Raw genomic sequence first — 13,285 nt, forward strand, 5'->3', positions numbered from 1 at the left:
ATGCTGGCTGTAGGGGATTATGTGGCTGAAGGATGTGCATGTGCTGATGACTGACAAGTTAGCCAACATGCTCAAAACCTGTTAAAATGATACAGTAGAATGTGTTACTTCACAAGTTATAATTGGGTTTGAGTATTTGTTATTGCATAATGACTGCACATGTTTGATCACACTGAGTGATGTTCCAACCATCAACAGATCACATTTGATTTTGGTATATACAATACACTGTTGTTTTTAACTTGTAGACTTTGTGTTTGCCTATGTTATTTGGTAGCTGTGCTCACCTATAATAATTCAGCAATATAATATTATAATCGGATAACAGTCAAATACATTGACAGACTTTATATAAGGAATCTTTCTAACCCCTAGACTGCTTTTGCTAGTCAGTTATATATGAAGAAGAATGTAGTGCAAAAGCAGCAATTTCAGTCTTGTTTATGCATGTGTCAATCACACACCGCCTCAACTATGCAGTGAATGATTACTTTTACACCTTCCATTACTTTTAGTTTACCCAGAACTCTCCAGATAATTCATTTAGTGAAATTAAATGCCTGTCTGACCCAGGGACACCCATGCAGTAGTTTGTAGGGGAAGGGGGGCGGGGGCTAAACTTGGGGTACAGAGTATTTTAATTATTTTGGGAGACAAATGGTGACTTGTACATAGCCAAAAACCTGTTCCAGTTCTGAAACCTGCGTAGTACTTACTCCTAAATCATTTTCTTGAAAGAAATACACATGAATACACTATATTTGTGTCTTTCCTGAGAGGTGGGGGGAGGGGGTCAACCCCACCTTGTCCCACCCCCTCCTCCCCTTGCCTGCCTGGTTATAGGTGCCCTTGGTCAAGCCACATTTCAGCAGTTAACCTCACTAAGAAGACCTGTGCACCACAATTTTGTACATAAGTTTTGTTACTTTTGTCCATGTAGCCATATTTAAAGATTTGAAATTTTGAACTCAATAATTGTATAATTATTTATTACACCATTTACCATGTGAATGGCTTCCTCTGTCATTTCCAGTAGAACAATTTCAGATTTAAAGATAAAAAGCAAACAAATTGTGTTTTGTTCTACTAACATTTGGTTATTACTTACCAGTTCTCAGCTTATTAGGCTCCCATCAAGTAACACCTATTTTTACCTGGTGACCTCAGTTTGTTCTCTTTTCTCCCTTAAATATACTATTTGTATTACTAAATTACTCATCATCTAGTAAGCAGTAAAATAAATTGCGAAACATGAATATTATGAAGTAAATTTTGTTCTGTTTCATGTAATTCAGTTGAAATGATTTGACAGGTTCTTGGTGTGAGAAGACTGAATCACATATCACATAGTCAGAATGATTTGAAATGTCCCATAACTTGAACATTTCAGACAATAGTAAGGTTTCACTGATGTAGTTGACATTGAACAGAATTATTACCACCAACAAAGCAGTCTTTATTACCTGAGAAAATGAAATAAAAAATGGTAATTACTTGGAGACAGAATGTCTGGCCACAACTTACACTCAGGAGACAAAAATTCCAGTACTGCCAACAGACAGTTATGACAAAAATTCTGACTTTTGGAATTATTAGTTTCTTCCTCAAAGAGTAAAGATGGAGCAGCAGCCAAAGATTAGACAGGAGATGCAGCTCACTCAAATTACATGACATGAGGAACCCACATATTGTGAGTACGAAGGAAGACAAAGTTCAAAAGGGGAGACTTCAAAGAGAGTTGGAGGTCAAAGATAATATATTGGTAAGCACAGTGCCAGCTTCAGTCCAGAGAACAGAATGAGAAGTAAAGATGGATTAAGAGAAAGAGAAATGAGAAGTGACATGAGTATTTCAGTTACAAGTTGTCCACTCAGAACTAGGAGGAAAGTGGGGTGGTGGGGTTGGGAAATGTGGAGGGTAGGTGTACAGAATAGAATAAAAAGATAAAAATTGGAAAGCAATAAAGATGTTAACTGAGTTAACAAATATAATAAAAAATATTAAAGTGTGCCCCAAAAATAAACTTTTCTTCAATGCTCATACAGGTGCTCAGCTAGTTCATCGTGTTATTACAAAAGGTGGATCACTCTCATCCTCGAATCTGAGTCACCTACTCCTACTTTCTAACCTTCCCCACCCATCCCTCTTTTGTCCTAAAGAAGGAATTAGTAGTTCCATAAGCTAGGACAGTTTCTAGTACTTTTAAATGTGTCTATCAGCAGAATTGGAATTTCACCTCTACAAGGTAAGTACTGGCCAGCCATCCTGTCTCATAATTTTATAATTTTCTCAAGTGAATTTTCCATTTGATACAAATAAAAATGTACATTAAGAGCTGACCTGTCTAATTATTGTTTCAAATTCAGAAAAACTGCTAATGAAGATAGTTCTTTACAGATCAATGAGAAAATGATGAATAAGGTTCTGGACTATATTAAATCAGGAAAGGAACAAGGAGCTCACATCGAATGTGGTGGAGAACGTCTGGGTACAACAGGTTATTTTATCAAGCCAACAGTCTTCTCAAATGTTACTGATGACATGAAAATTGCAAAAGAGGAGGTAAGCACTTTTTATTGTTTTGTCTTTGAAAGTTTTATTGTCTTTTCTGAATATAAGCTGTAGTTTATGATTTTCATTTGCTGAAATTAATACCATATTCCATTCATGACACAATAAGGTGCCCATGCCTCCAGTAGTAAGGTAAAAGTAATCTGTTTCAAAATTGTTAATACAATAACCATAAATAATTACTTTTTCAGTCATCATCATCATCATCATCATCATCATCATCATTTAAGACTGATTATGCCTTTCAGTGTTCAGTCTGGAGCGTAGTCCCCATTATAAAATTCCTCCATGATCCCCTATTCAGTGCTAACATTGGTGCCTCTTCTGATGTTAAGCCTACTACTTCAAAATCATTCTTAACCAAATCCAGGTACCTTCTCCTTGGTCTACCCTGACTCCTCCCACTCTCTACTGCTGAACCCATGAGTCTCTTGGGTAATCTTGCTTCTCCCATGCGTGTAACATGCCCCCACCATCTAAGCCTGTTGACCCTGACCGCTACATCTATAGTGTTCATTCCCAGTTTTTCTTTGATTTCCTCATTGTGGATACCCTCCTGCCATTGTTCCCATCTACTAGTACCTGCAATCATCCTAGCTACATTCTTATCCGTAAGCTCAACCTTACTGATAAGGTAACCTGATCCAACCAGCTTTCGCTCCCATACAAAAAAGTTGGTCGAAAGATTGAACGGTGCACAGATAACTTAGTCTTGGTACTGACTTCCTTCTTGCAGAAGAGAGTAGATAAATGCTGAGCACTCACTGCATTAGCTTTGCTACACCTCACTTCCAGTTCTTTCACTATGTTGCCATCCTGTGAGAATATGCATCCTAAGTACCTGAAACCGTCCACCTGTTCTAACTTTGTTCCTCCTATTTGGAACTCAATCTGTTTATATCTCTTTCCCACTGACATTACTTTCGTTTTGGAGACGCTAATCTTCATACCATAGTCCTTACATTTCTGATCTAGCTCTGAAATATTACTTTGCAAACTTTCAATCAAATCTGCCATCACAACTAACTCATCCGCATACGCGAGACTGTTTATTTTGTGTTCACAAATCTTAATCTCACCCAGCCAGTCTATTGTTTTCAACATATGACCCATAAATAATATGAACAACAGTGGAGACAGGTTGCAGCCTTGTCTTACCCCTGAAACTACTCTGAACCATGAACTCAATTTACCGTTAATTCTAATTGCTGCCTGACTATCTATGTCAAGACATTTAATTGCCTGCAAAAGTTTGCCTCCTATTCCATAATCTCATAGAACAGACAATAACTTCCTCCTAGGAACCTGGTCATATGCGTTTTCTAGATCTATAAAGCATAGATACAATTCCCTGTTCCACTCGTAACACTTCTCCATTATTTACCGTAAGCTAAAGATCTGGTCCTGACAACCTCTAAGAGGCCTAAACCCACACTGATTTTCATCCAGTTTGTCCTCAACTAATACTCGCACTTTCCTTTCAACAATACCTGAGAAGATTTTACCCACAACGCTGATTAAAGAGATACCTCTGTAGTTGTTGCAATCTTTCCTGTTTCCATGTTTAAAGATTGGTGTGATTACTGCTTTCGTCCAGTCTGATGGAACCTGTCCCGACTCCCACACCATTTCAATTATCCTGTGTAGCCATTTAAGACCTGGCATTCCACTGTATTTGATGAGTTCTGACTTAATTTCATCCACCCCAGCCGCTTTATTGCACTGCACTCTATTGACCATTTTCTCCACTTCCTCAAATGTGATCCTATTTCCATCATCATTCCCATCCCATTGTACATCGAAATCTGAAATATTACTGATCGTATTTTCACCTACATTGAGCAACTCTTCAAAATATTCCCTCCATCTACCCAAGGCATCAACAGGATTCACCAGCAGTTTTCCTGACCTGTCCAAAATATTTGTCATTTCCTTCTTACCTCCCTTTCGGAGACTGCTAATTACACTCCAGAATGATTTTCCAGCAGCTTGACCCAAAGTCTCCAACCTGTTTCCAAAGTCTTCCCAAGATTTCTTCTTGGATGCTGCAATTATCTGTTTGGCTTTGTTCCTTTCTTCAACATAACTTTCTCTGTCTACCTGGGTTCTAGTATGTAGCCATTTTTGATATGCCCTCTTTTTCCTTTTACAGGCTGCCTTGACTGTGTCATTCCACCAAGCTGTTTGCTTCATCCTACCATTACACACTACTGTTCCAAGACATTCCTTAGCCACTTCTAGTACTGTGTCCCTGTACCTTGTCCATTCCTTTTCCAATGACTGTAATTGACTACATTCAACTAACTGGTACCTTTCTGAGATCACTGTTATGTACTTGTGCCTGATTTCCTTATCCTGAAGTTTCTCCCCTCTTCTCCTCCTGCATGTGGACCTGACCTTCTGCACTTTCGGCCTCACAATACCAATTTCACTGCAGATTAAATAGTGATCAGTGTCATCAAAGAATCCCCTGAATACACGCGTGTCTCTCACAGCCTTCCTGAATTCCTGATCTGTTATTATATAGTCAATGACGTATCTGGTTCCCCTGCCTTCCCAAGTATACCGGTGAATGTTCTTATGTTTAAAAAAGGAGTTTGTGATTACTAAGCCCATACTGGCACAGACATCCAAGAGTTGTTTCCTGTTCCTGTTGGCCTCCATATCCTCTCCAAATTTACCCACAACCTTTTCATACCCTTCTGTTCGATTTCCAATACTGGCATTAAAATCACCCAAGAGAAGAACACTGTCCTTGTCCTTTACTCTAACAACTACATTACTGAGTGCATCATAAAAACTATCCATCTTATCTTGATCTGTCCCTTCACAATGCGAATATACTGACACAATCCTAATTTTCTTGCTAGACACTTTCAAATCTATCCACATCAGTCATTTGTTTACATACCTTATTGCAACTATGCTGGGTTCCATTTCTTTCCTGATGTAAAGCCCTACACCCCATTATGCTATTCCTGCTTTGACTCCTGACAGGTAGACCTTGTATTCTCCCACTTCCTCTTCTTTCTCACCCCTTACCCGAATGTCACTAGCTAAAACGTCCAACCCCATCTTACTTGCAGCCTCTGCCAGCTCTACCTTCTTCACAGAGTAGCCCCCATTGACATTAATAGCTCGCCATCTCGTTACCATTCGTTTGCCGAGTCATATCTTAGGAGTCCCTGGTTTGTCAATTAGAGGTGGGACTCTGTCACCTCCAAAGGTCCAAGGCATTTTGCTGTGATTTTTGCCAGCATCATATTTAAAGTACCAGGAAAGCAGGTTGCTAGCCTTACTTGCCCCGGGTTCCATTGGGTTTTACCCCTAACAGTTGAGAGAATAACTGGTGGATTTGGTAGTCTTTCTTGTCTGAGCACAAAGGTGACCACGACTCAGAATATGTCTGAGATGCCCAGCCTTATTCCAAAGTAACTGGTATCCTGACTGTCAGGACCACTTACCTGGCCACTCATATATTGCCCATGGTTCATGAACTAGGACATGACAACAGGAGCCCACACCATGAACCACTTTTTCAGTTAGTACAACAAATATTTACTTTTACATGTTGAAACATTCAGTCATCTATGTACCATTCATACATCATTTTTCTAAGTAAAAGTCAGTGAAGTGCACATTATTCTCTATTTATGCTGTTTAGTTATAAGCACTGATAAATTATGCTACCAGTGTGAAGAATATTTTCAACAGCCTGTAGGTCATGCAATTCTCAATATAGCTGATAAAAACATATACAAATCAACAAAATGGCACATCTTACTTTTGAACTAGTTTTTCTTCAGGATGTGAAAAAGAGGAAAAAGTGGGTGCAGTAGGGAGGGGGCATGTCTACCCCAGAAACTAGGCTCATGAGGTATAAAGAGAAAGGGGGAGAAAGTTTAGGCAAATGGTATTCTGGAGTAGAGGGAAAGATTAAGTAAGGAGATAGGTTTATTGTCTAACAGCATTCAAGTGTTCTGGAAATTTGATGAGCGATGTTCTTATGTAAAACACTATGCAGTGAACGAATGCCATCTAACAGTCTCACATATGACACTCCTTTTAATGTTTTACTTTTTCCTGAGGTGCAGCTAAATATGTTTGTGGATTTGTGCATAGGCAGGTGTTAAAGAGAGATCAGTTAATGGGAATATGAACATTGGAATAAATATGTCAACAGGTATGTTGCATAGGTTAGGAGGGTGATGGAAAGCAACTCTTGTGTAGTGTAATGATAGTATTAGGAAATAATGCTCTGATTTCAGAGTTCAAAATAGGAAATTCATATCTCTATTGATAGAGCAGTAACCTATTCAGGCAATAAAGCTGTGAATGGCATTGGGTAATGAGAGGTTTGGGAAAGAGTGCTTTAAGTGGTTTGGAGGTAAAAACTTTGCTGCTCAGAGAGCAAGATGTGGATACCGTCACAGGTGATTCTAGAAGTTGGTCTGGAGGGGGGGGGGGTTGGCTTAGTGGGGGGTGGGGTGGGAGGAGGGGAGGGGGGGGGGGGAATGGAATATCGCTTAACAAAAGGAGAGTTGAGGTCCTCCACCGACAAACTTGTAAAATTTGGTGTTGCTTAATGTAGTTTTTGGTAATTTTTGGAGTTCAGGGTAAAAACATGTCTACAGAATGTGTGTGCCTGGGAAAATAATACGATTTAACCCAGATGTTTGGCAATTTCAAAGTTTTTGTCTGGGGTCAGTAATTTAAGTGTTGGTAGGCATACCCGGCATATTTAGCTTTCTTGATTATTGTAAGTGGTACTCATACATTAATATAAATCCAATGAATATTAATAAAGACACCCATTTTAAGTTAAATGATATTTATTGGTTTAGATAGTAAGCTATTTGCCACTCTTATTCTTAAAATGTATTTGAAATACATTGCAACCTATACTGCTACATGATTATAAAAAAAAAAAAAAAAATGATTGAATCTGTTGAAGTAATATATTTGCTGATTTGTGAAGTCATTTTATCCATGTAATATGATACTCCATGGGGAGATGGGAGGGGGGGGAGGGAGGGACACTATACTATAGCCCCCATAGCCCCACCTCCCCGTCCCGTGCCATGGCCCTTGGATACTGTCCAAGAGATTTGTTTCTGGATCAGATCAGGAAAGCTCTTACTGCTAGGAATACTGTTCTTTGTGTGTTTATATCAATTTCTATCAGCTGTATTAACAGCTGTGCCTCCTGAATATAAATCATGGCCTGTCTGTCTGTCTCTCTGTTAACAAAGTGATTTTTTGAATGATATTTTCCTTTTTATGCAATAGCCTTACTAAAAAAAATGTTGCCTTGTTGGTGTATCAACACACAGGAATGCTCAGATGGGTATACTGTAAGATAATGTACAATAACTATAAAATGAAGACATTCACAAATTTCACCTCTACTTCTAATTTAAGCTTTTCTAATTTAAGCTTTTCCTACTCCCATTATAATTAAGTATGTTGCATTAATTGACATTGCCAGTAAAAATAATGATAGAGCTTCTCTCCAAAATACAGTGCTATTATAAATGATTCATTTATTTTCAGAGTTTTATATTTTCCAAAGTATTACAAGTACAGAGATGACTGATGGATGATCGAACCATAAATGCACCAGTTTTGCCTTATGCCCACCAGTTGACATAATGAGTGTACTGTCCTGACAATATGACTTCAAAGCAAGAAAGATTTTTTGTTTATTGGCATATGTGTGATGTTTATCTACTATAACAGTGCAGTGTGCATTCAGAAGAAATTATGGAAAAGAACTGCCATGTAAACAGAGGACTGCGTGTTGTTATTGACGGTTTATGGACACTGGTTGTCTCTGTAAATGGTCTGATTGTCTTGGTTGACCAAGTGTGCCAGATGCAACCATGGAGAGGGTGAGAGAATGTTTTGTATGCAGTCCAAAAAAATCGATGGTCCATGCAAGCCAGCAAGTCATGAACTTGAATACCGCAGCAAACTGTGTGGAAGATTTTATGATGGTGTTTACTTTTTGGCACATACTGTCTGCAGTCATGCAACAATTAAAATCAGAAGATCATGAGTGGCACCTTCAGTTTTGCATCACAATGCAGGAAGCACTCGAGGATGGACATTCAACCTCCAAGCTAATATGCAGCAATGAAGCAACCTCCGATTCACCACAATAAGAGTGTGTGGTGCACTTAAAATCTTCATGAAATTGTGGTGCAGGGATGAGATTTGCCAGAGTTCAATTTTTTCTGCATAATGTCACAGACAAATCTGTATAGGCCATTTTTCTCCTGTGAGAAGACTGTGATGGCTACCTCTTACTTTGATATGTTGCAGTTGTGGTTGTTTCCACAAATGAGTTCTGATTCTGAGAATTTCATCTTCCAACAAGAAGAGGCACCCTCTCATTGGAGCATTTATGTTTGGCACTACACAAATGATGAAATTCTGCATTGCTGGATTGGGCATAGTGGTCACCCAGATCACATGAACTAATGCTTTGTGACAGTTTTTGTATGGTGGTATGTTAAGGACTATGTTTATGTACCCCCACTGTCAAGAACATTGGAACAGCTCAGAGAAAACATCAATGCTGCTTTGATGACAATTGACAGTATACTATGTAAGGTACAGAACAAACTTGATTACCACTTGGACGTATATCATGTGGGCAGAGGAGCACTCGTAGAACATTTGTGGAGTGAAAAATGCAAACTTGTTGAGCTTTCAGTTCTATTCATGCACCAGTCACATTTGTATACATAATACTTTGGAGAATATAGAGCTTTGAAAACAAATGATCATTTACAGTAGATTTATACATCATTTAAAGTTTGAAAACATTCAAAATGTTGCTGTTTCAGATATTTGGACCAGTTCAGAGTATTTTAAAATTCAAAACTCTTGAGGAAGCCATTGAAAGAGCAAACAATACTTCTTATGGGTTGGCTGCTGGAATCTTGACAAAGGATATCAATAGTGCACTCACTTGTGCAAATGCTTTAGAAGCTGGGAGTATCTGGTGAGTTTCAATATATGTGTATTCCTCATACTTTTTAATGTATGAATTAATGTTATTGTTATGTTACTGAGTCAAACATATGTTATTGTGCTCCAGAACAAAAGTTTATTTTATTTATCTCCACATGATCTAGGTGTCTCAGTTGTTTCTTACAAGGAAAACTCCACATTGCACCCCCTTCAGATTTAGTGGTAAGATAGTTCAGTGGACACACATGAAAACAAGAAAAAGGTGTACTCAACTGTGAAAAAAAGCAAAATATAAACAGTGAATTGTTCGAAGGCAAGAAGCGGAATAAAGAGCAAGCTGAAACAGCCATAACATGGTGGGTAAGTGGTGATGGTGTCAGACTGCCTTTCTGTACTCTTGGTAGTTGTCATACTATACATTGGTTACAGAAAATGAGTCAGGTGGTAAGATTACATTACCATCGCAAGTAAATGTGATGAATAGTGAGAGCAATCAGGATACAACATAGATGTCTCACAGAAATTAAAACAACAAATAAATGCATGTGAACTATGTTACAGCTAAGAAATTCAAGAGTCAGGACTTCTAAAATGGAATGTGACTTCAAAAATGTTAACACCGTATGTTTTGACAGTGCACAGAGAAACAGTGCAGCTTATGTGACAGACTATTACGTTTTCATCTTTTCTCAGGGAGTTTTCACATTCATATGAACATGTATATTAAGCGAGGAGGCCTATCTCACTCATTTACCGTGCATACAAATTAGGTGCGTCTATAAGAGATTCCTATTGCGTGACAGACATAGAGAGGATTTGGTTGACTTGTCACCCTTGTCATCAAATGTTTGTAGTTCCCATTTGAAAGCCACTTCCTTTCAGCTGCTAATAGAGTAGTTGTGCAGAATCAAATGTCATTATAGGTCCCTGTCTCACTACCTTATGCCTTTCTGTTACAAATGGACATTACACTATGACACAGACACAAATTTGAATAAAGCAAATGGTGGAAATAATAATAATAATAATAATTTAGCACAATGGAAGTTTGAACAGAGTTCACCTGCTCACCGGCAGTCCAGCACTGTAGCCACTTAACCACGATGCCATTTGCATTCCACTACCTCTATATTGCACTTCTTGCTCTTGGACTATTCACTGTTTCTATGTTGCTTTTTTTTTCACAGTCCAGTTCACATTCTTCCTGTTTCCATGCTTGATCTGTGTTCATTTTTGATGGGCTGTCCACTGGGCCCTCTCACAATTAAATCTGATGGGGGATGTAATCGGGAGTTTCCCTTGTTAGAATTTCGACAAACTGATTAATGTTGTCAGTTCATAGTCTTAGTTTTCCTTTTCTATTATTCCTTATTTGCCATTACTATCATTACACAGAAGAGATCAGGAAAGAGCATAAGTTTCAGATAGATTGCCTACTGGTAAGGCAGGAATTTTTGAAACCAGATTTTAAACTGCAAAACTTTTCCAGGGGCAGGTGTGGACTCAGACCATAATTGTAAATTGAATCTGAAAGGTAGGAAGTTAAGGAGGTGGAAGTGGATAAAGTAAAAATGCAGAGCTTATTGAGAGTTTCAAAGGAAGCACTGGGCAATGATTGGCTACAACAAGGGAAAGGGATATAGAAGAATATGATTGAGGAGCTTTGGGAACTGGAATAGTAATGGCAGTAGAACACTAAATTGGCAAAGAGACAAGGTCCAGAAGAAATCCTTGGGTACACAAGAGATACTGAATTTAATTTACAAATGTAAAAAATTTAAAAATGTAAGAAATGAGGTAGGCAAAAGGGAAGACAGCTTTTAAGAAATGAAACTGACAGAAAGCACAAAATACCATAGCAGGAATGCTTAGAGAAGTATACAGCTGTAGAAACATACATGATTATGAGACAAACAGAAGCCACTTGTATGAAAATTAAAGACACCTTTTGAGAAAATAGACCCACCTTAATTACTGTTACAAGCTCTGGTGGGAAACCAGTATGAACCAAATCGAAAGAACTTTTTCAAAACAAGGTCCACAGCATAGATGACATTTCCTCAGAAATATTAAGATTCTTGGGAATCATGACATAACTGTATGTGAGATATACATGACAAGTTAAATAAACTTGGACTTCAAGAAGAACTTAGTAATTTCAATTTCAAAGATGTGGGTGCAAAAAGGTATGAGTACTACCAAACCATAAGTTTAATAAGTCATGGTTGCGAAATACATACTGACACAAATTATTGAAGAATAGAAAAACTGGTAGAGGTGTACCTTAGAGAAGATCTGTTTCGCTTCCAGTGAAATACAGGAATATGTAAGACAATATTTCCTCCACAACTTATGTTAGATGCTAGGTTAAAGAAAGGCAAACCAATATATGTATGCAACAGATATTGGAAATCCACAGAGCACACTTTTAACCTCAAGCTAATTCATACAAAAACCTTCCATTAAACATTATTTATTGCAAGGAATGGTCTCATATCCGTAATCTAACATGATCAGCTTTGTTGAATTGCAGATCATTAAATAACAGGCACTTCAGGCAAAATGTTTCTTCAAAAAGATGAAAATTTGTCTTTTAGGTTGGGATCCATAAGTTCCAGAAACATATTTTTTAATGTACATGAATATAATTATGCCAGACTATTGGCTTTGTGAGTTGAGGAATGTGTTCTTGAAAATGCACATATTTTTACAAAGTCTGCTACAATGCAGAAGGCTCATATAGTAAGAGGAAGTGGGTGAGGGAGGCCATTCTGTGTAATAAAGGTTATAGAGAAACTCAGTTTAGCAGACATACAGAGACAAGGCACTGACACCTTCCCATGTTGTAACTGCTCTGTACATCCTAAAGCTGTCATGCCATCTTTTTATAACATTACAGATATTTCATTCTTTTGAGAGACTGTGTGACCACATTAGTCACAGAACAGTTAGTTGAACCATTCTTCTCACACTGTCATGTTACAATTTTATGATAGTGTATAAAGTAATAGAAATGTGCTAGAAAATTGTGTACCTTATAACATTTGTTCTCAAATGCTATGTGCTTTCTGCGTTCAGTGTAATGATTGATAAATTCATTGTATTATTTTAAGGGTCAACTGCTTCCTTGTTATTCCTGTTCAGGCACCATTTGGTGGATATAAAGAGTCTGGAATTGGTAGGGAAATGTAAGTAAAAAATAATCCTTTTAAATAACATGAGTTACTGAACAGAAATATTTTTTAATGACAAATTTAACTTTTTGCAGGGGAGAAGAAACACTACATGAGTACTTAGAAGTGAAGACAGTTTCTGTGAAGCTCCCATCCAAGTCTTGAAGTGTTTACAAGAAATGAAACAAGGCTTTGCTGCTTTTATAATATTACAGAACCAGCAGTATTCTTTGTTAAAATTATTATTTCTCAGGATAATTTCTAATAAAGTAAATCATTTGCAATTTTTAATAAACTGTTTCCTAATTTATAGTCTAGTGTATTCATTTTATTTAGCGTGCTGGTACTGCTCCATGTCTGTCATTACTCTGAACCATGTCTGTCATTACTCTGAATTTCAACTGTCATTTAACCAAATGAAGAAGCATTAATGGATTGCTATTAAGTATTACTTCTTCCCATACAAAGGCAGTAGCCCATTTCACTTTTATAAAACTGTAAGAGTTTCATGAGACGATGAAAAAATAATAAGATTCCAGACTTAATTTTATGTCACTGAATAC

At 37.6% G+C, this 13,285-nt stretch overlaps 1 protein-coding gene across 1 annotated transcript in view; it reads left to right on the forward strand.

Moving 5' to 3' along the window:
* The window catches only part of LOC126259370 (aldehyde dehydrogenase 1A1-like), a 107,940-nt gene extending 94,908 nt beyond the window's left edge, over positions 1-13,032 (forward strand). Inside the window, exons 9-12 of the mRNA XM_049956110.1 lie at positions 2,398-2,562; positions 9,423-9,580; positions 12,663-12,737; positions 12,818-13,032. Coding sequence (XP_049812067.1) covers positions 2,398-2,562; positions 9,423-9,580; positions 12,663-12,737; positions 12,818-12,887 — 468 coding nt within the window. The 3' untranslated portion in view covers positions 12,888-13,032. The remainder of the gene's footprint in view (positions 1-2,397; positions 2,563-9,422; positions 9,581-12,662; positions 12,738-12,817) is intronic.
* The last annotated feature ends 253 nt before the right edge of the window (positions 13,033-13,285 follow it).

The sequence above is a fragment of the Schistocerca nitens genome, chromosome 5, assembly GCF_023898315.1.
Source record: "Schistocerca nitens isolate TAMUIC-IGC-003100 chromosome 5, iqSchNite1.1, whole genome shotgun sequence".
Taxonomy (NCBI): domain Eukaryota; kingdom Metazoa; phylum Arthropoda; class Insecta; order Orthoptera; family Acrididae; genus Schistocerca; species Schistocerca nitens.